The sequence below is a fragment of the Falco punctatus genome (genome assembly GCF_963210335.1).
Source record: "Falco punctatus genome assembly, chromosome: 13".
Classification (NCBI taxonomy): Eukaryota; Metazoa; Chordata; class Aves; order Falconiformes; family Falconidae; genus Falco; species Falco punctatus.
The window spans coordinates 919794-947113 of NC_137593.1; the positions used below are offsets into that span (position 1 = coordinate 919794).

Below are 27320 nucleotides of genomic sequence, written 5' to 3' on the forward strand. Positions count from 1 at the left end.
TAGCACAGTTTCCAGGAGGATCTGCTCCATGATCTTGCCGGGCACTGAGGTGAGACTGACTGGCCTGTAGTTATCCAGGTCTTCCTTTTTTCTCTTTTTAAAAATGGGGGTTATATTTCCCCTTTTCCAGTCCATGGGAACTTCACCGGACTGCCACAATCTCTCAAATGTGATGGAGAGTGGCTGAGCCACTTCATCTGCCAGTTCCCTGCACTTGTGCACCTTCAGGTTCTTTAGATATTCTGGAGCCTGATCTGGGCAGTTCTTCAATGAATAAACAAGGTAAATCTTTTCCTACAGACAGATTTTTATTAATTCCTATTTCCAACTAAAATCTCCTCAGCACGATAATCTGACTAGCGTTTTTTACAAAACCACAGTAATCTTCAGGAAAATACCTATATTTCAGGGTTTGGGTGTAGCTTATAAAAAAATACTGAGATTAGCAATAACCAATTTTTTGAGATATTCAGTGCTCTGTGTGTTTGGGGGCTTATTTTTTATTTCTTAGGGAGCTGTGCAAGGGTCAAAAAGCTGGTTTTGATTAATTTGGTGTAGCATCCTGGTGTGTCCGTAGCTCTTCAGGGTCACCCACCCCCGCAGCATGGCAGCTCCCGCTCTTCTGCAGTTGCCACCTTTGCAGCTGCTCCTGGGTTGGCTTTTTTCACTTACCCGGCTGCCGTGGTTTTGGCTGGGATGCAAACCCAGCTTCCCTGGAGCATTGCTGTGTGCCAGTGCCGTCTGGCAGTGCTGGCACAGCTGGTGGTGCGAACCGAGTGCTCGTGAAGCCAGAGGCAAGTCTGCCAGTGCCCTCCGAGCATGGGACCTGGCTGTGAGTGGCAGACGAGGGCCTCCAGGCATTTTTGGGTGGAGGTGCAGTGTGTCCCCTCGGCTGGGCCCGCTGCTTGCACTGGGGCACAGGAGCTGCACTGGCTCAGCATCACCCGTGGGCATGAGAAGGGCTCTGAGGGACACTGCTGGGAGGAGGAATGGTGTAGAAGGTAACATGCAGGTAGATCAGCTTGTCAGCTTGGCACTGCCCTTGCATGCCCTCGCCATTTCATGATGTTTGCATGGTGTTTAGATTGGGCAGGGACTCAGAGATGAGTCTGATCCAGCAGGCAGTGTGGGGGCAGATGGACAGACCGAGCTCCTGGGCTGATCTGGGCCTGCAGTCCCCTGGCCCCATCCCTCCTGCCTCCCCAAACTGCTGAGGAGCCAGCCGGGTCTTTCCATGGCTTCCCAGAGCTCAGCGTGTGGCTGCCATGTGCCTGGGTCAGTGGACTGTGAATGTTTAATGCAGGCATGGGAGGTGCTGGAGAGTGAGGTGGGAGGCATTGCAATGACACCCTCGCTCCGCCGGCGCCGTTGGGGTGGCTGATGCCAGACCCCACACCTAGCGCTGCTGGGGGGCACCTCCTGTGGCCCTGCATAGCTCCCCGGGTGGGCGAGTGCCACCCCACTCCTCTCTGTTCCAGTCCCCATCACCCACTCTTGCCAAGGCTAGACAGCTTAAAATACTGCAGACATCATGCTGCCCTCATTTAGTGACAGCCTGGCTGTTCAGTGCAGCCTGGGCTCTCTGCCTGAACGTTGTTGATATGATAGCTGGAGAACAACATCATGTGAGCTCAGCCTCCCGCTCCAGCGTTCCTGCTGGGAGGATGCCCAGCTGCCTGGCTGACGGACCAAGCTTGCCCTCTTCGCCCTTGCTCTGCGGGGCACATGTGTGGGCACAGGGATGCTGCTGTCTGGAGCGCGGTACCTGGTGGGTGCTGGGTAGTGGCAGCTGGATTGTGCAGCGGGGACATGTGCAGGGAGGGCGCTGGCCATGGCTGGCAGGCTCCCCAAGACTGGCCCCCTCAGGCAAAGCCACAGCGTTGCCAGGTCTTTGTTCACATATCCCAGCACCATGCGGGTGTCCCCACCTTAGCATCCCACTGTGCACCCCGGGTTTCCCTTCTGGCACTGCTCAGAGGGAAGGCCTTGTCCTGCTTGTCTCAAGGGACCAGAGATCTGTAGGGTCTCTGCTGGAGAGCGAGCCTCAGGAGCATTTCTAGTAAGTTTAGTCCAGCAGGATTCTGGTAAAAAAAAAATAATTCAGGATGCTGCCAGCATGCTCAGCTTCCGCTTCTCTGGATGTATTCACTTAGAGTGTTTATTTTTTTTATGATTGAAAAAACAGCAAAGGTTTCAGAAAAGTTTCGAAGAGATGAAAATCTGCCTTGAACTCTGTTGACTGAAGTTAACGGAATCTAGTGAAAAGTTAATTAAGAAAGCCACCTGCTCGCAGTATAAAGATGAATGCAGCCATGTTCTTGATCGAGATTTTTGACAGTGGTTTTCAGCCTGCAGTTTCTGACTCCTGGGTGCTCTGTGGACCATTTTTAAAGGCCCATGGAATAAAAGTAAGACAAGAAACTCTCTTCCCAAACAGAGAACTCTGCATTTCTTTTGGAAAATTTGCTAAGATCTGAAACTTTAAAAAGATTGAAGGTTAAATGCTGCACTAGGCTCTACAGTGACGTTCAAACAAGAAAGATGTGAGTAGGTAACAATAACTAAGCATAAGCATAGTTTACCTTGGGACCTGTTATGTTCTTGTAGTCTTTAACGCAGAGTAAATTGTCTTCCTTAAAGATCAGTTGCAAAGCAAATAGAAATTAGGGCCTTGATGGGGAAACAACAGAGGGGTTTCCTTGTTTCCCAGGAGCCACTAGATCACTGGAATGGTTTCTTCTGGCCTTAAAACATTTGGGGCTATGAAGTACCTTAAGCAGTCATGACGTACAACACAGACTGCCAGACTTCGGATCCAGTCTGGAGAGGTGTGGGGCAGCCTGAACCCCACTGCTGAAACAGGGGCATTGAGTTTAATCTGCATTTTGAAATCAGGTTTGTTAATAGCTCCTCTCTGACTTAAGCAACACATCATAGTTTCATGTCACTCATTTAGCAGTAATTAGGCCTGATTTTTACACTGTGCTAATGTAAAATAGCATCTTCCAGGCAGCTAGTAAATGTGTAATTTTGCCCTGTGTTACTTAGAGGTAGCAACAATTAACATAGGTTTTAGTATCAAGAGAAAAATTTACATAAATAAAGCTGTTCCAAAGTGCTTGCCTTTTATATAATTGTGAAATATTTGGGGGGGGGAGACACGGTGTGGGTGGGTGTGTCTGCTGAAATGAGGTTGGTTTCTTTGTGCAGAATAGCTTAAATACTGAACTGTGTCATCAGCGAGGCATTACTGAAGAGAACTGAGGGTCATTTTGTCCGAAAGCATCCCTCCAGGCTGAAAGCATGCTTTCCCCCGAGCCAGAGCGTGCTGTGCAGAGGAGCTGAGTGGGAGATGTCCCATGCCTTGTTTCGGCCGGCCGGCCCCAGACTGTGCCAGCCCCTGTGCAGGTCTAGCTGCTGCTCCCGGCAGTCCCCTGCTGCCTTTTGTCCCCATGGACATGGCCGGGGCTCCCTCGGATGGGACAGCAGCTGGCAGATGCATGTATGCACGCTTGTCTGTGTGTGAGTACACACACATATAAAAATGTTGTTTCAGTTAATAGCACAGTGATTAAAATTCACGCTTCACAGACACCGATTCCTGTTGCCAACTTTGATTTGTCTTTTCTACTTGGGAAACATTAATGTTTGTTACTGAAGTATCCTAATCCTTATTTGCGGTAGGAAACTCCGTTCCCCTGTAAAAATATTTTCTCAGGCTGCACATGTTTCTCCCCCTATCTTATCTGTAGCATAATTGTGCTTTTAGCTTTTTGCATTATCTGCCCCCTCTCTTGATTGCTTTCCAACATTTGGAGCTGTGTTATTAGGGAGATTTTCTTGCAAGTGACTTCAGTGGGCCTTTCCGTGTGCCAGCTCTGTTGAGGACAGCCCCTGGCACCCCTCAGTCCGACAAGCCAAACGCCTGCAGGAGCCCCGTCATGGGGCTGGGGGGGGTTCAAAGGCCGCATGCCAAAGGGCTCGAAGGACCCCTCCGACTCTTGCCACGAAGAAGACCGATGCCTGCAGCCCGTGCTGGTGCCAGCGAGGTGGCAGCAAGCCTGGCATGGCTGAGCGCTGGGGCAACCCGCACCGGGGGTTCTGTTGGCCTGCATCTTCCTGTGGTGCTGGCAGCCGCCACTCAGCGCTTCCGTGCGGTCTCTAGAGGTAGACGGAATCGTGTAATGGAAAAAGCATTTTATTCAAGGAAAGATGCTTACAGTTTGTGAACAGGTGCTCTGAAAGATGCACCTCCTTTGCTGTTTGTTACAGTAGTGGTCTCCATATCCATAGGGCTTCCTATAGTCTCTGTGTGTAGCCCAAAGATATCCATAAAACTACGTATTTTTCTTTGTATCAGGGATATCTTCCGATGCAAGGATCACTCAGATGTCAGTGGAATAACTATGAAAATGAGTTTTAAGAACTTTGGACTGCCAGCAGGAAAGATGGATTGGGAAGGGGGGGCAGCAGCAAACCGCTTATCCCAGCCTTAAGGGGAGACAAAAATCATCATACAAATTAGATTTCTGGCAGATCTTGTAAGAAGAATACATTTTAACTTTCTGAGTAAAATTGCGGGATAAGGTCAAACTATATTGAATTAATTTGTTTCCTGATAAAAACGGTTTCTTACTTAAATTAAGGCTGGCTTTTGCCTTGTCATTGTTCCTGTTCGGGTTTATTTCAAAGATGAATGAGTAAATAGAAAAAAATGTAAGGGATCTGTTTTTTTCCAGACAAGGATTCAATTTTCCTTTTTATTTTTTTATTTTTTTTTTATTGTTAACATGTCTTTAGTGAAAGTATGGGCTCCAGTGTTAAAATTTTAAAGAACAGTTAGTGTGTAAAGCTTCTGTATTAATGAGTTTGCATTTTCTGAAGTCTCACAGCATGCGAGATCACAGCTGGGATCACAGCTGACATGCCGTGAGAGGAGGGGGTTCTCTTCCCTGACCTCCCTCTGCCGCACTCCATGCCCAAGCCAGTGTGCCTTTCATTTTAGAGGTTTTTGCAGCGGAGCCACAGCTGGGGGGACTGGGGGTCCCCTTCAGTCACCTTCATGCCCAGCTCCCTGTGGCCCAGCTGCCCTGCTTCCAGCCAGGAGCCCCCAGAGCAAGAGATCGCCTTGAGAGAGTTCACCAGGCAGGGTCGTCTTATGTGCAGAGCTGGTTTACTTGGTAACAAGGAGGTACAGTGGGGTTTGGATATACGTTGTGCATAGAATTACTTTTTATTTCTTGATGGGAGTGGTTGTCATATTGAGGAATGTCCTTTCGTCTAAATAAAACTAGTGCCTGAGTTTTGTTGTTTTTCACATCTGAATGTAATGAAAAATTTAGAAACAGTCAATTCTGATTTTATTTTAATTACACAATTGCAACAAAATGCATCATGTGTAACAGGTTTTCTCCAAAGATGCTGTGTCCCTGGTCTGGTGAAAGTGCAGAGCTGGTGCTGTGTTCCTGGTAATAATGCTACGTTGACCACACGTCTTGCTGTGCGCTCAGTTCTGCTTCTGCCCCTGTGCAGCAGAATGGGAAGCAGGCCCTGAGCATTTGCAGAGCAGCGTGTGAGCTTTCACAGGCCCGCTGCTGCCGCCGTGCCACATTGCTTTTGCTGGGTTTCTGGCTTCACAGCCGCCTGTTTCCTGGAGGCAGGTCTGTGGGCAGAGGGGAGTCCCTGTGGGCCTGTGCCCATGGAGGGTGGGCATGCTGTACTATCAAACAAGCTCGCCTTCAGCAACTTTTAAAGGAAACAGTATTTTTTTTAGAGCTGTACTGCAGAAATGCATAGTTCAAAGCAAGCAGCAAGCAGCTGATACTGGAGTTATCCAGGTGCTCTGCTCAGTGCGTGGTAGCCAAGAGAAGTAGCTGGGGGCTTTCCTCCTAGGCCTGTAGTGTGTGTTGTGGGTTTTTTAGCTGGTGACATAAGGAAGCAAGATACTCCTATAGCTTCTAAGCCAGTTGTGTCAATTCTCTTCTTCAGGGTCGATGTTCAAGGGAAAACTGCAAGTATCTTCACCCACCACCACACTTAAAAACACAGCTGGAGATAAATGGACGCAATAACCTGATTCAGCAGAAGAATATGGCCATGCTGGCCCAGCAGATGCAGCTTGCCAATGCCATGATGCCTGGTGCCCCGTTGCAGCCTGTGGTATGTGTGCTTTTTGGCTTCAATCAATGGGTACAATGAGTTGTAGTTGGAGTAAGTTAGCAGGTGTGCTTACACGCCTGTAAAATCCCACAATTACCAGGAACTGGTAGAGAAGTGAAATACAATGAAATGCTGGTCTGTATGTCTTTGTACTGCTCAGTTCTCCTTGCCTGAAGTAATATTGTTAATTTAATTAATTCTCTTAATCTTTTGTTAATTGAATTCATTTTTTGCCACTTCTTACAATTAAGAAAGTGATCTGTGTGGGATTTTCGTAAATAGATGCTTCCTTTGCAATTTTATGGGCTCTAGGAAATTCCTGGGTTTGAGAAGATTCCCACTGGATGTGTTCCATTCGCTCAGGGGAAACTTCTCAGGGAATTACTTGCTGGAACTGGACTTTGATTTTTACAGCCCACTGTCAGGCAGAGGAGAAAACTTGCCCTGAGTGATGGATGCTGCACATCAGTCTGACTTGCAGGATCAACAGCTCAGGCTTGGCAGGAAGATGTATAGATAATCATACTTTCTGTAAAAAGCCAAGGGGTGGGGGAAGGAGAATCTATCAGAAATCTCTCATTTGGTCACTGTAAAATGTGATCATATATTACATCATATCTGTTTCTCTTATACCTTAGTAAGCAAGTACAGTATGGTGTTCCACAAAGTCACATGCTTTGGCTGAGTTTCTTGCTCTGCAGTAATCCCTCGTTTCAGCAAATGTAAAAGGTGATGGGCATCTACCCGCCATGCACATAGGCGTTTGGGAGCTGAACACCCTGTGCCAGATCCCTCTCTAATGCTGTCCATAGAGGTCATTTGAGCTAACTAACCTATGGATAAATTTGGCCAAGAACCCTTTTGATATAAATTCCTAGCTCAGATATTAGAGGGTACCGATTAATGTATGAGTGAGACTGCCACTGATTAATGTATGAGCAAGGCTGGTATATTCCACATCAAAAGGCAAACAATGCCTCCCTGGCTGAAGCTCTCTCTTCCAATGGGTAAAATGACAACAAAGGAAAAAATAAGTTGAAATATATGTGTAAAATAAATATATCTGCATTCACTGACAGTTCTTTTATTCCTTTCCTGCTGGCAAAGGTAGAATTTAGGGAGTTTAATTTACTTCTGGGTACCTTCCATTAGGAATCTATATTCACTCTGTTAGATGGGTTCTTCAGCTTTTATTTCTGAAAACAGAGTGACAATGGTTACTCCTCAAAATATATCTTAATCCTCAGGAATAAATAATCTCAACAGAAAGAACTCTTGTGCTTGTGTCAAATGGTTATTTGGCCCCACATTTTGTGGGTCTGCAGAATACTGCTGAATATTTTGTAGCTGATTTGATTCAGTTAATATAACTGTTATTCTCCCACGGAGGTTTATGCCTGTTTCAAGAAAAATTGTAGTGGGGGAGAAAAGCAGAAAATGTTGTGGTAGGTTCATCACAGTAAATTCACTTTAATATCTGTTAGCACAGCATGAGAAGATCTCGCATCCTGTTCTCTCTCTTTTGATTGGCTTTTCTTTAAACGAAATTGTCTGTATCACCTAGGCAAGGAGATGAGGTGAGGCAGCATCAGCACACAGACATCAAATGCTATGGCACTGCGGTGCTTCAGGGGGTGCCCTGACACTGCGCTCTGCAGCCTGCTCCTTACTCCCATATTGCCAGAGAAATGGGGCTGCCTGTGGGCTGGTGCGTGCTGCTGATGGTTTTCAGATCAGGAACAAAATTCAGTGTCTGTAGAGCTAGGCAACTCAAGAGCAGGCTGTGCTTCATGTGCTTTAACTCCACAGCAGCCTCAAAATGATTTTTCAATTTCAGCAGCTCAAAACAGACGTTGGCACGTGCCACAGTTTTATTTCCTGATGTAAGTACAGTGATACAGCTTTAGGGTCAGCAGATTTGTCTTGGGGGCTATGAGAAAGTTTAAGTCAAAATGCAGCCAGCAGTAAGAACCACTGCTTAAAATATTCTTCTCTGTTAACCTGTTTGTTTGTTTCATGAATAGTAACCAAATACGGTAGGCTTGCGTTTACACAGGGCAGTGTGTAGGCACACACCAACATTTGGATAAACATGGAAAAAAAAACCCTACTGCAGTCCTTTGGATTAATGTTCCTTTTTAACATAAAGAGAGGCTAGTGTGAGGATAACACTTAAATAAAATGTAAATTCACCTTTATGCCACACTCATACTGTTCCTAAAGAGCAAAATGTAAGTCATTGTATTTTGAAGCACAGCATGAACCTTCTACCCATCCCTGCATAATTTCTGTTTACATCGCTGGAGTTAAAACGTTACAGTCTGTGTTTTCAGCATTCAGTCTCATTCAGTGTGGGGATTCACAGCAAGGCCCATTGGCTGTCCCAGCAATAGTGTATCCAAATGGATGTCATCCTGTTAATTTGGCCTTAAATTTACTTCATGTTTTTTAGCATGGTTGAAACATGTGTTGTTTCAGGGTGTTCTAGCAAGTGATTTATATCATCTCATCTAATGACGCTTCAGTCAGTCTGTTTTGTTTTACAAAAATCAATACCCTATGCTTTAATAAAAGTAAGTGAACTAACTTAGTGAGAGACTCTTTGGTAAGCAAAGCAGTGGGATCCTTTCACTCATATTTCTGTTTGATAAATGTTTTAATTATCTCAGTTGCAAGTAATGTATGTGGACCTTTGTCCATCTTTCCTTTTTAGTTCACTCTTTTATCTGTCTTCAGCTGGCACTTGAGGGAGGGGATTTCAGATGGTGAGTGAGGATAACACGTCCTGCAAGCGCTGAGACCCTGAGGAAGAGCTCTACCCGCTCAGATCGGTTCCACACTCCTTGCTCGTAAACCGATTTAAGGGGAGTTGGGCTCAGCTAGGCTACAGCTTTGGTACTGGCACATCAGTGGGTGATGCTGTGCGGCTTCACAGTAGCAGCATCAGACCCTGGGTTTGCCTTTTCCAGTGTGGAAGAGTGTGAAAAATGCTAAACAGAAGCAGGAAGGTGCGGATGGGAGACCAGAAGAGCGGAGATGGACTGTGAAGGTGGCTGGAGACTCTGGGGCTGTTCCTTTCTCCCAAGGGGCCCACTGGGGAGCCCCAGGGCTGCTTGCTCTGCTCTGAGCTGCAGGGCTGGTAGTCAGGCACGACTTCTGCAGAGCACCGGTGCTGCTGGGGCGATGCGATGCGCAGCGCGCTGCAGGTGCAACTCTGCAGCAGAACAAGGTCCCAGACCTCCTGCAGGTCTGTAGTGCACAAGTAGCTGTGGGTTGTCAGTGTTCCTGTCTGCATGCGGTATGCTCTTGGGCATCCCTTGGCACTGCAGGTGCTTCGTAGGTGACTGTGAAAGATGCATTAAATGAGTTCAGCGCCTTCCCTGCGGACAGCCGTTCCTTTGGGACCAGCGAGCTGGAGCGCGGGCAGAAAGCCCATCTGTCTGTCTGGGGGGAGCCGTGGCCCCGCTGCACAACAGAGGCCGATCTGCAAAGGTGCCCTCGTGGCTCAGTCCCAATCGATAGACCCCATCAGCGAGCAGTGCCTCTGCAAGTCAGGCCTGTGCAGATCAGACTGGCTGGTGAGGTTTGTGTTGGTTGTGCACAGGCATTTTTAGAGCAGTATTACTCAGTAGAGGAGATGATGCAGATTATGGGGCACCTGGCAGCACAGAGCTGCATCCAGGGCTGTCCTCCTTCACCTCTGTTCTCTATGCTGATCTACAGGAGCTGCCTTTTTCTTTCAGCTGTTTTGCATGACGCACAGCATAGTAGGGCCCAGACTGCAAGGCCATAAGTAGTTGCATGGTTTGGTCGTGATGATAGAGAAATATTACTTCTGCTTCTAGAGACAGGAAAGTGAAAGCTTGCTGGAAAACAAGTGAGCAGTAAGCAGCAGAGGTGAGCCCAGCAGCTCTCCCTGACCTGGAGCTTCCCCTGTCTCTCCTCTCTTGCCTGGCACCCAGGTCCCAGTTCTGACCAGTTTGCAGTTACAGGCCTGGATGCCCGGGCTGACCCTTGGCTGATGCTCACAGATGGCAGGGCCGTGCTTGAGGTGGCCCTGGTGGCAGTCCCGCTGGTCCCTGTCCCACAGCTGCCCAAGCCTTGGGTGGGTGCTGGGGTGGCTGGGGACAGTCCCAGGGAGACCCAGTCTGTGCCGCCTGTCCGCTGAGGCCGCTCTCTTGCCAGAATTTTTTTTTTCTGTGTGCAGGAGTGTTTGGGTGGCTTTGTGCCCTGGCAAACTCCTGCTACAGAGAAGTGGTTGTGTGGTGCCCAGGTTTCAGCACTTCACCATCTCTTTCTGCCAGCAGTGTGGTTCTGAGTCTGGGCTAATATGACTGTAGGATAGGTTTTTATCTCCTAATTTAGGTGTGTACAGCACATTGCAAAATACCTGTGAGTTTTGAAATTACATGAAGTGGCTCTGATAAAATATGCTGTTATTTTGCAGCGTCTAAAGGCCAAAGGATATTTATGTTAGTATAAAATGATCTCAGTAGAAAATAAACTGGGTAATTTTTATTTTTATTTACTGTACAGTCAGTATATTGGTCTGGAATCAAACAGTGGTATCTCTTAAGTTACACGTTAACAGACTGGTCTGTAGTTTTATTTTTAATGTTCACTATTACATAGCTGATAACACCGTAACAAAAAGTCCAGCTAATTTATAGTATATTTAAGAGTAATAATTTATTTCCTGTAAAATTTGCCTGTTTGTTTTTCATTCACATGGATGAAGAACCAGAGATGTTAAAGATATTATTCCCATTTACACAACTTTCAGTTATTTTTCTTCAGTAATCTCTGCATGTGTTTTTTGTCCAGTGTTTCAGGTGGACTTGTTCCTTGCTTCCAAACGGTTCAGTCATTTCCTCAGGAATACAAAACCATGTGGTGTTATATGGTGTCTGGCTTAAATAGATATGAAACAGAGAAAGAGTTGCGTTAACTCTGTAGTGGTTTTTCTCTTGAAAAGTTAGTTTGGAAGAAAAATCTAAATGCCTTGAATAAACCCTTTATTTAGATAATAAAGATAAACACTCCAGACTAAATCTTATTTGGCAATTACACTGGTAGCACAGTGCCTTTGCATCCAGTGGGGCAGAAGAGTTATTTAATCTTTACTGCAGTGTAACAGCTCCGCATTTGGTCTTACAGCATTATTTGGTCTTCTACATCCAATTATCTTCACAATGTGATAGCCTATAAGGGCATCTGGCTCCTTCTGTTTTTTAAAACAGAAAACAAACAAACGAACGAACAAAAGTATTTGCATGCTCGCTCTCTCTCTCTCTCTCTCTTCCTCTGGTTTAATGTTTTAGCCTAAATAAAGCATATCCTTGATGCAGTATATTTCTTTCTGAATATCTGTGTGGACAGCCTGTTTAAATTTGTAAAAATAAATTATTGTGGTTGTCTGGTCTTGTTCCTGTATTAAACCTCTGTAATTTCTGAACCAGTGTGGGCTCTCATCAGGGTCAGAAATGTCTTTATCTGTATCTGAAGCTGAGTGTGGTTTAATGGTGTGTCAAGGCTCTCACACAGATGACTTTTTCCAGAGGGTGGATGTTTTGGTCACGTTTTGGATGTGTCCCTCCAAGAGCCCCAGTCTTTTTCCTGTGGCCATGAGGAGCGCTCATTTATAATGGCATTGCTCAAGTGTGGATCAAATGAGAATTTGCACCGAGAGCTGACACGTGTTGTAGGTGTGGAGGGGAAGCTGGAGCAGAAGAACCGGTGGAGGCTGGCGGGGGATGCCTGTCCTTGTGGTCTCACTCATGTGCAACATTTCTACGGGTGTTCTTCACGTCCCACAAAGACCACAAATGCTTCTTTCCCATCAGTAACGGAAACTCACTGCCGTTGTGCTCAAGATGATAGCCAGAAAGTTACTATGCTGACAGCGTGGCCGCTATACATACTTAAAATGTCCATCATCATTTTTTCTCTAATTGCAGCCGATGTTTTCCGTTGCACCGAGCTTAGCCACCAATGCATCAGCCGCCTTCAACCCCTACCTGGGGCCTGTCTCCCCAGGCCTGGTCCCAGCAGAGATCCTGCCCACCGCCCCGATGCTGGTGACAGGGAACCCCGGTGTACCGGTTCCTGCCGCTGCTGCCGCTGCTGCCCAAAAGCTAATGAGGACGGACAGGCTGGAGGTAGGAGCTAATATGTATAACTTACTCTCACAAGTTGTATCATTTGTTGTGCTCCTAGATATAAAATACTTTTATTATGGAAGAAAATAATGCAGGTTTCGCTTCAACTGATAATGTCCTGTCTTGGTGATGGGTAAGGATGGGAAGTGACTGGGTGATTGTGCACTAAGTTAATGCTTGTGGTTCTGCTTCTGACCTTCTGCCGCAGAAAGAAGTGGAACTGTTGAGCCCTTTTAGGAATGACTGTGGCAGCAGCAAAAGCGCCTTGGAACTGTGTTGTTGTGTGCCCAGAAAGTGTTAATGTGGCAGGGAGCACGAGCATGGGTATGAGCACCAGGGGCAGCTATAAGGGCAGGGCTTCAGCTGCCTGGGTGAAGGATGATTTTCAGCCTTTCTATTACTTCTGCTGTGGAAAGATGGTGCCAGCACTCCCCTGGAGCCTCCCGCGCCCAGCTTATCATCCTTGCTGCAACCCTGACAAGTGTTAGTGCTCTCTAGCTGGTATTCACCCTTGCCCTCAATCTTTCTTATCTGAAGGGCCTGACAGCCTTTTCGGCACCTTATCGGTGCTGCGGCAGGGTGGGTGGTGAGCCAGCAGATGCTGCACACTTGGGGTGCGCCTGCGAGCACAGCCTGCGTGTGGGCGCTCAGCAGCCCTGGTCAGGTCTGGTGGTCAAAAGGTGGCGCTGGGAGAGGCCGAGCCGACGGGGTGATCCACTGCCACCCTGTTTGTCTGTTGGACAGGGTGGTGTTTTAGGGCACGTGCCGCCTGTGAGAGGTCAGCTGTCTGTAGCATGCATGGCTGCTGGTGCTCTCCCTCTCCGGCGCTGTGCAGCAGCCAGTGGCAGCTTTGATTGGCAGTGGAGAGAGCTGAGCTGTGCCGCAACTGTGCCTGCAGCCCCAGACCTCTTGCTCTGCCCTCAGCCCCTACGCTGGCAGCCAGGGCTCAGGGCTCAGCACTGGCGTTCCTGTGGCATTAGTGCAATGGCAGGTCTTGGAGATCCCGGTACTGCAACATCTCCTCTGTGGGGAGGGTGGGAAGGCCAGAGGGTGCAGGGGTTGTTCTGCTCTTGGATATGGTCCCTGAACTCGGGGAGCAAGATGGGAGGAACAAGAAGGATCTCTGTTTTAAAATGCAGCCAGTTGTAATTGTAATGCTTTTCTTTCTGCCCGTGCATGTGCATTAACAGGGATTAATTCTCCTTACAAGGAAAATTAATTCCTTTTTCTTGGTTACATCTCTGACTGACAAGCTGCCACTCAGAAGGCTGCAAGTTGGGACGAGTGTGGAGGGTCATCTGGCAGTGAGCATTTCCCGCTGCCGCTGTCACTATTCTCAGAGCTCACATCACCACAGGTTCCCCTTCTGCGGGATCACATCATTTCCCTTTTTAGAGATGTTTTCTCTGAAGACAGTATTCCCCAAAGCATGGTCAGGTTACAGGAGAGGCAGCCGTGTTGAGCTGAGAGCTGGCACGTGGGTGACTGTTCTGAATCACCCAAGGATGTTTTTCCTTTGAGGACCCTATTTCACCATGGGTACTTGCCAGAGGTGGATTAAAACCAAAATGCAATTAGATAAATTCATAAATAAATCATGCTAGATTTGGAAATGAGTACTGAGAGGAGGATGCTGATGGTGGGGAGCCCTTTGGATCACAGTGACACGGTCAGCTGCTGCAATTGATTGGGCTTCCACCCATGTAGAGGGCACAGCGCTGGTCAGTGGTGCTGGGGACATGTGAGCTCAGAAGCTTTCTGTTCATAAGAAGGAGCAGGACATAGCCAAAGTCCCCAAGAACCAGTTCTGCCCGTGGCCAGAAAAGCACGTTATATCCGTGGAAGCCCGAGGGGCTGTGTTGGCGCAGCTCTTCATGTGGTGCTTCCAGGGCAGACCCTGTGCTGCCCAGCAGACTGTGACCAAAGTGGATGAGGAGCTAATGAAACCAGGGACTTCAGTGTGCAGGATTTGGTCCTCTGGGTGCTTGTGTTCTCTTTATATAGCTATTTAGAGAAGTGATACACTGCTGAGCCAAACTCCTCTGCATGAGAGGGAGTTGTGAGAGTGTTACTCTCACAAAACACCCAGGGGCACAGTCTGCAGTAAAAAACATGCTTATCAATTAGAAAAAGCCAGCAAAAACATCTGAAATCATTAGGTTTTTAGAAAAGGATGAGTGGTTTTGCTTTGAACTTGTATGGAAAGGAAGATGACACCCAAATTGGAAACCCCTGAAAATAAGTGCTGAGACTTAAAGTGCCTCTTTTGTCACCTCTCCTGGTGAAATGGCACTGCTCGGGGATGCAGACCTCAGCTGCTGCAGGAAACACAGGCGGTGCTGGGGTGTGCTAGGTCCCTGGGTGCTGGCTGAGCTCCCAAGGGGCAGCACCCTGTGTTGGGGAGAGCCCTCGGCAGCACTGGGGGGGGCAGCACCAGCCCTCCCGTGGCTCAGCTCACAGCTGGAACACGGTCGAGCAGGGCACTTCTCAGCTGTATTCTCCAGCTCATCTGCACCCAGCAGCCTTCTCAGCTGTCATTGCTTTTATCTTGGTGGGCTCTGCTCTTGGGAGAGATGTCCTTGTCCTTGGAGGAAGGCTGGCCCAGCCCTGCCTTCCTAACGGGGCCCTTCCCGTGGCTCTGCTTTAGTTATTGCACCATGTAGATCACTTTAAAGAAATCCAGCGTCTTCAGCCCTTTAAAGCTGTTGGTAGGTTTTGCTTTTTATTTTGACTGGGATGAGGAAGACATCCAGGTTGACCCACTGACTCTGCAATTGCAAACCGTGCTGCTGTCTTACTAAATCAGTATCTGTTACAGGGAAGGGGTGTCTTTTCCTCCTTGTCTCTTCCCTACAGCAAATGCAGTTTGATAGTGAAATTATGCAGTTAATTAGTGAAATATTTAGGTGAGAAGGTAATAGGTAATCTGCTAGGGCTTTCTGGTGTATTGGTCGTTCAATCTGGGGTATCCAAATTTACTGTACAAATACCAAATAAGCACATTGTTTTTATGAACAGCCAAACATTTTAATGTGCTTTATAGATTACAGAAATGCAGAACTGATCTGAAGGATTTTGCATGGTCTGGTTGTGACCTCTCAGAGGAGCCAGCATGCATCTACCTGCTCTTTAAATGAGCTTATTGCTGTCGGTATTGTCCTTTAGTATGACATGAGTAGAGAGCTTTGTAAGGCTTAGCTCGCTGTCCCTTGGAATGAGCTGTCCTTGAGAAAAATAACTACTATGATGTTAGCATCTAATCTTGGAATATGATTTGTTCTGCTCAGAATTTTAAATACTTATTTTCAAGAATTAGGTACTTTGGCATTAGTTAAGTTAGCACACATGTTCTGGGATACTGAATGAGACTGTTCCATAACTAAAAACTCTCAGTACATATACCTGGGATTTTAAGGAAAGCAGGCAGACAACACAGATCTGGGAGGCAGTGTGCCTCCTCTCCTGAATTAATATGAATACTCGTAAGATGAGATCAGTGACTGTAACTAGCAGTAGGGTTGATAGTATATGTATTTGGACCATGTCGCCTGTGCAGATCGCATGCAGATGTTTGGGTGTCCAGTGTGTTGAGTCACTCCCATAAGGAATCCGTATCTCAGGGTGGAAATTTCATGGGTTGAGGCTTTTCCTACAGCTTTCCTCACGCTCCTCTCCTGCCAGAAATATCTTGAACAGAAGTGTGGCTCTTCCAGTGAACTAGAAGAGAAGCAAGAAGGACAGAGAAGTGAGAGAGAAAGGAATTGCCCAACTGTTTTATTTAAAATGCATGTGTTTCCATTTGAATGCCGTCATTTTCTGTTAGAAGTATTCAGGAGTCAAGAATGACCACAACCAAGCTGCTGTTTCCTCCTTGCTTCATATATAACATTTTTTGCCACAAAGAAGCAGCTTAGAAGTTCTTGGAGGTTTTTGGGTCTTGGGTAATCAGGAAATCTGACCTAGTGGAGCCATTTGTTTAAACGTTCAGAGTATGCTAGATAACAATATGCCATGTTCTTCATTGCACAGGAGGCAGGAGGTGTGACTTGCTCCTGGAAGGGCAGGGATCTCAGCTTTGCTGTCTGTGTCCCTCCAGCCAAACCTCTGCCCAGCCTTTGGGGGAGCAGCATGGTACCTCAGCTGTAGCTGGGGTGACATGGCAGTTGCCTCCCTCCAGGGTGGGCACCTTCATTCCCAGCAGGGTGACCAGAATATACTCAGCCCAAAGTTAGAACAAGTTAAGTAAGTTGGAATGAGTCAGTAGTACCTCAACATTTTTGCAGACAGGCTAGAGATCTACAGGTGCCTCTTTTGTTTCTGTTTCATAACATACTGAGTTGAAAATTATGATGCTAATTACAGGGCTATTAATAAAAAACTACATAAAAACTGCCCAGATCCGAAAGACCAGACAACATAATATGCTTCTGTGCCTCTCTTTACTCAAGCAGATGAATGTTATATTGCTGCATCCTGTGGCAAAAAATAACATTATTTTCAATGCATGCTTTTAAATGAACAAGAATTGGAAACATTCTTGGTTGCCATCACAGCAGCTGAAAAGCCATTGCTGGTCACAGTAATTAAAAGGACTAGCAGTGTCATGGTCTGTGTCTGACTGCTGTAAACCATCATTCAGGGATCTGTTGAGGAGCACCGAGAGTGTGCCATTCATTGCCTTATCTCAGCCACTGCATGACAGCTCTGTGAAAATTCGCTCTGAACATGCCGAAGATCATCTCTCTCTGCCTATTTCAGTTTCCTGGTCATTCTTCTTTGCTTTTTAACTATGAAAAAATCAGCTTATCTGTAGATGCATTTTCTTTCTCTCCCTCTCTCTTTGTGAACAGATGCTTCTATATATGTGTACACTTATATATGAATTTGTATGTATCGTTCTGATGTTATTAATGGAGCAGTTCTTGCCTGCATGTGGGGTGGTTTTGAGGCCTCAGTTTTGTGGATCACCGATACGAGATAAAGAGTGAAGACAGTCAACTGACATTAGTTGCATCCTTTTCTTTATCTTCAGAGAAAAATATGTCAGTTTACTTCTAGACTGTAAACAAATAATCAAAGGAAATTATCCGCTTTTGTCTATTTAGGAGGCCTGGTTTTGGGTAGAAGGCACTGATTCGTGACCCAGAAAGTGTTCCTGATGGTGAAAGAGAGCAAGCCGTTACACAGGCAGTGAGGCTGCCCAGCCCAGCGCAGCTCTCTTGGAGGAGCAGTGACATGCCAGCTCTATTGGGTGTGTGCTTGAGAGTGGGGGAAGGGAGACCAGGGGTCTTGAGTGAGCAGCGATGGTGCCAGCCCTCAAAGTAGTGGTTTCTGATGGCTTAAGCAGGCGCCACCTCCTTCCCCAGTCACTCCCTGCGTCATGCTATCTAGTCATGCTATCTAGCAGAGCGGTCAGTGTCGCTGCACGGGGACTAGATGGGGGAAGGGATCTGCCTGCAGAATTACCTGGAGGGCAAGTGGTTATTTTTCAGCTGAGGAATTTGCCCAGTCTGTTTCACACACGCTGCAGAAACGGCTCTGCGAGCACCCAGCTGTGAGCTGTAGGGCCACGGGGATGAATGAGAGCAACAGAGGTGCCTGAACCAGGACAGTTGCCTCTGCTGCATATATAGATCCAGAATCTTTGTCACTGCATTGAAAAAGACTACAAATAGGGTCATGCTGGAATGACCCTGGACAAATGGATGTTTCCTGTGAACGGGTTCACAAATGGCATTGCTCTTGTCCTTTGGGGATGTCATTTCATATGTCCTAAGTGCTGCCAGATGGTACTTGAAGTAACAGCGGGGTTAAAAAGCAGATAGAGTGCTAGCATGGGTGGAAACCAAGTAACAAGCAAATTTGGTTTGTTGCAGGGATGAGAGCCAAGGTCCTTGAGGAAATACTGGTGATCCAAGCTCAGGGACACCCACCTTTAAAAGGAAATTCCATCTACTAAAGTGGTTTTATTTTTATACAAACTTGGTTGCTTTTGTCCCTTTCTGTTTCCTATAGCCTTTGGGAAACTGAGATGGCAAATGCATTTTTGTTTGTGGTTTGTGAAGAGCTGACTGTGAAAAGAAGATGTGTCACTTTTTTAAATGCAGGGTTTGCAAGGTGTGTGAACAAGGAGCCGGTGGTTGTTGTGCTGGTGAAGAAGTTGGTGTCTGCACCGCTGGGCCGGGAGGCATCTGTGCTGGCTTGGGCCGGGCTGGAGCCCCTGTACCAGCAGCAGGGATGCTGCGGGGGGGTGCTTTACAGCCAAGCCCGTTTGCTTCTGCAATTTCTGATCCCTTCAGCTTTGTTCGGCCGCTGTCACGCAGCGGTGTGACAGTGGGACTGGTCACCGCTTTGGCTGCAGCCTCTGCTCTTTCCCAACGTGGCCCACCATCTGTTGGTCCGCAGGGGATCGCTGGGAAGCCCAGGAGAGGCAGGCGCTGCCGCTGTGGGTGGTTGCCCTCTCGTGGCAGATGCCTGGATTTGAGGGCCAAGTGCGGTGCCGCACGCTCCACGGGTGCAGCTCGCTCCCCGGCACGGGCATGGAGCGCCTGTCCGCTGGGGCTGCATGGGGGTGGCCACGCAGTCATCCTTCCCGCACCTCTGGCCAGTCACCTTAATGCATAGAGCATGGCTGAGTGGCATGGCCAGGCCGCAGTAGAGCTTCCCAGCACCGTGGTGCCTGGGCTGATCTCTGAGAGCTAGCCACAGCACATTTCTTCAGAAAGCAGAAAAAGCCCTGTGGGCAGCTGAGTGGGAGCCAAAATCTGCTGTGTGCTTGGGTCCTTCCTCGTGGGTTTTGATGCTCTTTGACATCACAAGTGGCCTCAGGGAAGTCAGGTCCCTGTGGCCAGGGAGCCAAGCCCACCGTCCCACCGCTGCTGTGGTCCACCTGGGGACAGGCCCCTGTTCTTGCAGACATTCAGAAATCCCGGCTCCTCTCTGAGCTATGCCTGCAACACCCGTCACCCAACTTAAGTGACTCTTTCCCTGATGTTGCAGGTATGTCGAGAGTACCAGCGTGGCAACTGCAACAGGGGAGAGAATGACTGCCGGTTCGCTCACCCTGCCGACAGCGCAATGATTGACACCAATGACAACACAGTCACCGTCTGCATGGATTACATCAAAGGGAGATGCTCACGGGAAAAGTGCAAATATTTTCACCCTCCTGCACACCTGCAAGCCAAGATCAAGGCTGCCCAGTACCAGGTTAACCAAGCTGCAGCTGCTCAGGCAGCAGCGACTGCAGCTGCCATGGTGAGTCTGGAAGACACCTCTGGAGTAGGAGTGTGTTGACGAGAGGCAATAGTGGATGTGGTAACTGTTTTGTTTTGGGGAGGGGGGGGGTGCGTGCGCTCGGGGATCCCAGTCACTACACGGTGCAATGAGCTTTCTCAGCATGTGGTGCCAGATCTGCTCTTAAGTAGTTTCAGACCGTTAAGGTGTTTCACTAATTTTGCCTGCTGATGTACAGAGTATCTATATGTACATGTATGTGTGCATATGTGTGTGCGTGTCTGTACGTGTGTGTGCACATATGTATATATAGTTTATTGTGTGTTTGTGTGTGGGTAGATTTGTATCTATCTAGTCGCACAGATAGATAAACCCATATTGCGGTGACCGTAAGTCTGTGCTTGCAGAGACTTAGTTTGAAGTCAAACTTGACTGTGTTAACGCTGCCTGTAGCCCACCTCCTGTCCCCCAGCCGAGGGCTGGCGGCAGCTCTGGCGGGGCCCTAGAGCAAAGCAAACCTCGTAGCCGTAGCAGCCAGATCTGGAACTACCCAGGAACTGGTTCCCTGGCGAGGAGAGGACAGCACCCCACCTGTGCCGAGCCCCAAGGGGGAGTGGGAAGAGGAGCACGGCTGGGGCGCGGCGGTGTGAGGTGGTGGCCACGGGCTTCCAGCGCTAGTGGCCAGTGGTGGCGGGGAGCCCTGATTGTGCTCCCGCGTCACCGCAAGCGCCCCGGCCTGCCCGTGGGAGGGGGGCCGGGGTGGGCGGTGGCCGGGGGCAGTGCCCTGCCTGCCCTACCTGCCCTGCTGGCGCGGGGGCCGCCTGCCGGCCCCCCGTGCATGCCTAGTCTTGTTACCGTTGTACACGGCATCCGGTGATTTGTTTTTATTTGTTTTTTCTCACCTACCCAAATGCACTGCTGCCCCCATGATGCACCTCTGCTTGCTGTTTATGTTAATGCGCTTGACCCCACTGGCCATTGCCATCATGTGCTCGCTGCCTGCTAATTAAGACTCAGTCGGCTGTCAAATCACTGAAGCGACCCCTCGAGGCAACCTTTGACCTGGTACTATGACCTTTCACCTTTTAGCTTGGCATGTAGCTGTATCGTAGAGTCGAGTTTGGGGTTAATGTGTAGAATTGGCTTATCCCGGTTTCCCTCCCCTCCATCCCTGGCGAGGGGCACGGGGGCGGCCAGGCCAGGGACCATGCCGCCCCTGCGCCCTGCCATCCCCTCCTGGCCCCTTCCCTCCCCTCCCGTACCCCCCCAAGGGTGCCACGTGGGCGGCCGTGGCACAGGGCCGGCCGCGGTGCAGGGTGCGTTGGCATGGCTTCGTGGCGCGGAAGCGGCCGGGGGTGCCGGCATGCAGCGCGCTCTGCATGCCCAGGCAGGCGCTGGGGCCTGGGGAGTGGGTTGGCGCCAGCAGCCCTGCCATCCGCTCCGGACGGTGACTATTAACATTGCTTCTACGTGTTGATGATCCTCATGGAGCTAGCAGTGCTGCTTCCCTCTACCCCAATAGCCTCGCTCCTGACCGAAACCCTGAAGCTTTACAGTAATATTTACACCAGTTCCTATAACGTACGGCTCCAACATGTTACCTGTGCCGCTGTAATGGTAGGCTAAAGTAGTGCTCCCTTGTAAAGCTTTTACCTCGCCTTTTATTTGGTAGTTAAGTCTGCCACGCTGCTTGCTTGCTCATGGATAAACATGGTGCTGCCTGGTTTTTTTGCCTTCTACTGATTTTTCTTTTTTCCTTTCTCTCTTTCCTTTTCTTCTCCCTCCCTCCCGTCCTCCACCCCCCCCACCCCACCCCCACCTGCCCTTTTGTGTTTTTTTTTTCTTTTTTTTACTGGACTTTATTTTTATACTCATCCACCATTCAGGGAATTCCTCAAGCTGTACTTCCCCCATTACCAAAGAGGCCTGCGCTTGAAAAAACCAATGGTGCCACCGCAGTCTTTAACACTGGTATTTTCCAGTACCAGCAAGCTCTTGCCAACATGCAGTTACAGCAGCATACAGCCTTTCTCCCACCAGGTAAGTGCTTCTTGTTTGCCTTTTTCTGGGAAGGGAGAAGGGGGAAATCTGGAAAAAAATACACTAGGAAGTAACTGTTCCTGGCGGCACGTATGTAGAGTTTTTTGCGTGGTGGCTGCCGGGTGCAGGCAGCCTCTCTCCAGCCCGCTGTGCTGCAGTGCCCGGTGAGCTGCGGCTTCTCTCTGCTTCTCTGGGAAGCTGGGTGGGTGTCTTCCAGTCTAATATAAAAATCAGCATCATGCTTTGTCATCCCAAATCAGAATTTGCAATCTTCTCTCTCGTTCCTCTGTTCCTCAATTAACTTCTCTTCGTTACACATCTCAAGCTGTTGTATTTGTTTCTCTTTGCTGTAAGACCCCTTTGCCTTCATGTGCTTAGCAACAGTTGTTCTGAGTCACACAGCGAAGGTTTTGATTTAAATGATGGTGCAGTGATTATAAAAGGCACAGGCAGGCAGCCTCGCAGGTAGGCTAATCTTGAACCTGCACAAGAAATCAAGGTTCAGGTCTCTACCACTAAAGCCTCAGGGCTGATTTTGGACTAAGCAGGGCCCAGGCGCACTTGTTCAAGAGTGATCAAATCTACACTTGTTCCAGTGTAATTGCTGAAGAATTGATGCCTGTACTATTCACGTAAGCAGAAATCCCTTCAGAAGACAAGTGATATGACTTAAAGTTGTAATGTATGCTTTGGTTCTGCAAACAGCACTTCACAAAAAAATATGCATCTAGTACGTCTTTTGAATTTATGCCTGTATTAACACAGCTGAGTTAATTTCTTGCATGTGAACCCCCATAAAATCAGCACTGTCATTCTAGGAAGGACACAGAGGATGTCTGATAGATCTCTACTCAAAAAATCGGAAGAAGTCAGTGCAGACAGCCCTTCATAATGCAGACTAGTTGAGGGGACAGGAGAAAATACAGCTATTTAATCTTTAGCCCCCCCCCAAATTAAGGATCTTATCTTAAACATTTCTGGCAAGTATATTCCCAGGAATTCAGTATAATGCCTTTTACCATTATTTCTTGATCTGGCATGCAACCAACATGTATAATTTAAATGGCACAAAAGTCACTTGCTTGATTGTAGTACATTTTAATAACTTGTTTAGGTTCCAAAAATGCATTGCAACCACTGAGATATATTAATAAAAGCTTGTTGCAAAGCTTGTAGGAGTCAATAGAAAAACTGATTGAGTAAGTTTTAGATCAGATCTCTATCCCACATACTAAAATTGATATAAAAATGCTTATGCAGTCACAGTCCTTCCTGTAGATATTAAACAATTTTACAGATTTGTTCTGGCAGAGTGTAACTGATGTGGCTAGTAACTCATGCAATTTTCCAGCTTCCATTAAATCAGTGAGGGGCTGGATGATTTCTGGAAGTTCTCAAGCTGCTTTGAATCACACCCTTTGAAGCAGGGGTTATGGTTCGTGTGCATCGGACCTTGTTTACACTACATCGTTGACTGGGATCTTTCATGTTGGCACTTACACAGAGCCTGCCTCAGCACTTCCTCTAGCAAATCCGTACTGAAACCTACAGGAGTTGGCGTGGTGGTTCTTGATGCTTCATTTGACCTTTTTTGACCACTGAAGTTTAGTATATGTTGAACAGGAAAAGTAAAGGATTTTTGTAGCATGAGCTACTACAGCTTCTCCTTTTATATTTTTCAAATAGCAGCAGTTGGAGCTTTCCACTAATCCAGTAATCAAACTTTACTGAAAGTTTGGAGATTTGATTTTCCACCTTGCCCTTTTTAGTTTACCCCATGTAAAAATAAACTAGCATCAGTCCTGTTTGTGCGTAGTCATCTGGAAATAGAGTCTCTCCATCAGTCCGTAAGAACTGACGGGAGAGCACAGAGCATGGGTACCCTCAGCTCCACTGCCATGGAGCAGAGACAGGTTAATTCAGTGGGGTCTGAGTTAAAATGATGTTTTTCAGGTTCAGACACCCAAAGCGTAATTACTCATACGTGTTTTTAGTTGCTTCAGCTGCAACCTATGGAAATGCAGGAGGTCTGGAGGGCAGTGGCAGAACCTACACCGTGTGGATGTGTGCCCCCGTGGAGGACTTGGCAGGACCCTCCTCTCCACAGGGCATTTCACTCTTGATGTTTGACCCTTGAGAGTTTTCTGTTCATGTTCCAGACAAACCCAGATACCTTTTCTAAACTGTAAGGTGTAATTCTGCCTGCCTGTATACAAGGGCATGTGAAAGCAAATGAAGGGATCATGCCTGCCAGAGGATGGACACTGCCATTCCAGCACACTTTAAAGGATTAAATGCTCTTAGATAATCATCTCACCGCTCTCAAATAAAGTTCCCTCTTTGCACGGCTCCCCTCTGGAGGTCTCCCAGAAACCTTGGCTGCTGGAAGCTGTCCCCAGACTGAGAGGGAAAGCTAAAAAGCATTGCAAGAAAGAACTGGGAACACTTGTGGTGTTGGCTAGTTGAAATAAGCAGAGTTAGTCTGCTGAACGAGGAGGCTCTGCACGACCTAATAGATGTTCACAGCTTGTTTTGGTACGTTGGTCCTGGCTGCTGACTCTTGATGCCTTGGCAGACACGCAGGCAAATGTTTCGCTGTGGGGCTGTGAACCTGCAGAGCAGCAGTTACTTGGCATTCACTATTTCTGCACGTGCTCTTTGTCCTGCAGTAACTGTGAGCTGATTGGGGATAAGTTTGTACGTGCAGAGGGAGAGCTCCTATGTGCAACGAGATGGAATTCCTACTCTGGTGCTTGTTACCATCCTGTGCCTCAGCTCACTGTTTCCTCAGTTGTGCATATACAGCTGTTCCTGGCCTGTGCTTGTCAACCAAGTGGTCAGGCAGTCTCGGGGAAGCTTAAACCTCCAGAAGAAAGGGCTCAGGTTTGCAGGATGCTCGAGGAGCTGTTGTCCTGACACACATGCAAGAGACGGAATCTCAGCAGCGCAGCTGAACCACGCAGCCAGACGTGGCAAGGCTTCAGCCACCTCTGCCATTAAGTTAACACACTGCGTATTTGTTTAGTTACTGCAGCTTCAGCACCGGAGAGCCTACTTCCTCAGGGCTGGGATTCAGTCAGGGCACAGGTGCTTTCCTAAAGCAGCGTCTGTGTAAGCGCCTTCCTTCATGGGGCTTCTGGGTCTGTGTAAAAACACTGCTGCCCTCCAAAATATTAGGGAGGGATGTGGGTCAGACACAGCTCTTCACCTCGACAGGAGTGCTTGTGCTGTCCATGGCAGTATTTTTAATTTGGATTTAGTAGATTGGACAGAATAAATAGACTGAGGGGAATAATGAAAGGGAGAAAAGAGAAGAAAATGCCTAAAACACCAGTAGTCCTCAAATATTTATAAAAATAGCTTTATTCCACTGCAGAAGTGATCTGGTTGTGAAGTTATGATCAGTTAACTGGACACATCCTTGAATTAAAATTCTGCCCTGTGCTGAAAAGCTAGGGAACATTTGAAACTGCACATTTATTATTCATGCATTCTCATTAGTCAGTCAAGGCTTCTGAAGTCAAGATGAATATTAAGGTCATAATAAAAATTATTTTTATTACTGGTAAGAGGGTCATACAGCATTTTGTCTTCATATTTGCAAGTTATTGCACTCTAGCTAGTGTTTTCATTTCTGCCTTATGTTCATTTGCTTCAGTTCCCTTCCAAAACTGTGTGCACTGGTTATAATGTTAACAATGATAACTCAAACTAAAATTTGGGGCTGAAAAGCTTTACAGTGATATTTCAGAGTTCATATGAGTATCTAACTCATCTTTAGCATGTAGATGTAATTATGAATGGAATGACACAATATTCCAGATCTAATCAAATACGTACAGCCCTACAAATAGAGCACTTCTGCACAGAGACAGAACTCAAAGGTTCTTCCCTGTAACCTCTTTTAACGCTATAGAGATGTCATAGAGAGACTGAGAAAGCAGTTTTACTTACTCTTTGTACTTCATAGCCAAATTTTGCTCCATTTTTTAACCTTGCAAGTGATCCCATTGACTTCAGCCGTGATTTGTGCATGGGCAAGTCAGCAAAGCTATCGTTCTTTTAACCTTTCTTTGTGAATATTTTCAGTCTCTTCCATGACACAGAAATAGAAGAGTAATTAGGAAACATGATTACGCCCTTTTCTTTGTAGCCTCACAGATACAGTGATGACAGAGAATAACCTTGTCCCCAGCAATAATTATACTGACTCTCCCTGCTTAGTTAAATGCTCGTGAGATTGTGCAAGCCACTACAATACTTGGCACCAGCTAAAACAATTTCCTGTCCCCTCGTTACAGTCATGTAATGTCGAGGAAGCAGCATTGCTGTGGCTCCCACCGGCAGTCTTCTAGAATGTTTCCATTTCCATTGCAATCCCTGTTCCCAGATTTCAGAGTTTTTTTCAGTTTCTGCTGTGTCAAGCATAATTAGTGGTGTTAATAAACATTAAATAAAAAAAGTAAAATGTTTATTGAAAAAAGGATATTCTGAAATATCAGTACATATTTATCATACTGGAAGCAAAAATAGAATATTCTGAGTTCAGTCTGGTGGAAGGCATTTTGCTATGTAAATTAAACAGAATTACCAACTTAGTGATATTTAAAAAATGATACCGTAATGATAGCGTAATGTTCCTAAAAGCACCATACTGCTGTTGGTTCTCTAGTTGCAGGGCAGAATTCACCAGATGCCGTCACTTTAATTATTTTTGTGCAGCCTGAAGAGAGTTGCAGGTTGTGAGCCCAGACACCAGCAGCTTAAAATGCATCCCATAATGTAGAAACAAGTGCTGAACAAGTATTCTGAGGTGCTGCTGTGGGCTGCATAGGAGACTTCAGCTATCCAGTCACTCCTTTGACCTGTGTATTAAGCAGACAGACCGGGGGCAGTCAGGATTGCTGCCACTTCACCGGCAGCTCACAGTGGGCCGTGCAGGTACAGCAGAAGCCCTGCATGCTGCCTTCACCTGGGGTTTGCCTATACATTACCCAGATACTGGAGCAGTCAGGTTGTGGCTAATGAAACGGTACAGATAAGTCAGCGCTCTGCGAGGAGCTGCGGCTGCAGCCCTGCCGAGGAGGCCCCGACTGGCGAGGACGCGCCAGCAGGAGCAGAGCCCCGCTCGCCAACTGGCCGCCGGCCCTGGCCAGAGCGAGCTGCCCGCTGCGCTTGCCGGGCACCTGCAGCGTGGGGGCTGCGACCGGCCGTGTCCTGCTCTGCAGGCAGGGGTGGGCCTTGTGTGCCTGGAGGCAAGGGCAAGTGTAAAGCATTTCTTTCGGTCTGAGGAAGCCAGGGTACAGACCATTACAGAGCTAATGTCAAACGGCAGAAAAGAGCTTTAAAACAAAAGCTGAAGACACTTTTCCTAGCCACGCTGATAATCCACAGTGCCACAAAGGCAAACGTGATATACCAGCACACAGTTCGACTAGCTCTTTCCCTTCACTGGGGACTAGTTCTAATGGATCACTGTGCTGTTGTATGGTTTGATTGTGCTGACAGTTACATGCCTCTGTTCCCATAATAACAATTTTTCTTCTTTGTTCAAATGAAATTTCTAATTACACGTGTGATGGGTTGTTTTAATTCTTTTCCCTTTCCAAATCCACCTTCCTGTTGCAATGCATGATGGGCAGGCTCAATATTGTGCATGACACCCGCTACAAGTGTTGGTAGGTGCCAGCTTTGTTTCTTGATTATCTTAAACCTGTGGTGCAGCTC

General features: G+C 47.5%; 1 protein-coding gene across 24 annotated transcripts in view; it reads left to right on the forward strand.

Moving 5' to 3' along the window:
* Nucleotides 1–27320, forward strand: part of MBNL1 (muscleblind like splicing regulator 1) — a 110214-nt gene that overhangs the window by 73686 nt on the left and 9208 nt on the right. For 15 of the 24 annotated variants that reach the window (XM_080410270.1, XM_080410263.1, XM_080410272.1 and 12 more), the window contains 6 exons: nucleotides 5989–6159; nucleotides 12117–12317; nucleotides 19317–19574; nucleotides 20565–20618; nucleotides 21440–21593; nucleotides 27236–27271. In XM_080410270.1, coding sequence (XP_080266396.1) covers nucleotides 5989–6159; nucleotides 12117–12317; nucleotides 19317–19574; nucleotides 20565–20618; nucleotides 21440–21593; nucleotides 27236–27271 — 874 coding nt within the window. Of the gene's footprint in view, nucleotides 1–5988; nucleotides 6160–12116; nucleotides 12318–19316; nucleotides 19575–20564; nucleotides 20619–21439; nucleotides 21594–27235; nucleotides 27272–27320 lie in introns of those variants that run through there. The other 9 variants (XM_080410259.1, XM_080410254.1, XR_013931820.1 and 6 more) reach the window with 4 other exon arrangements.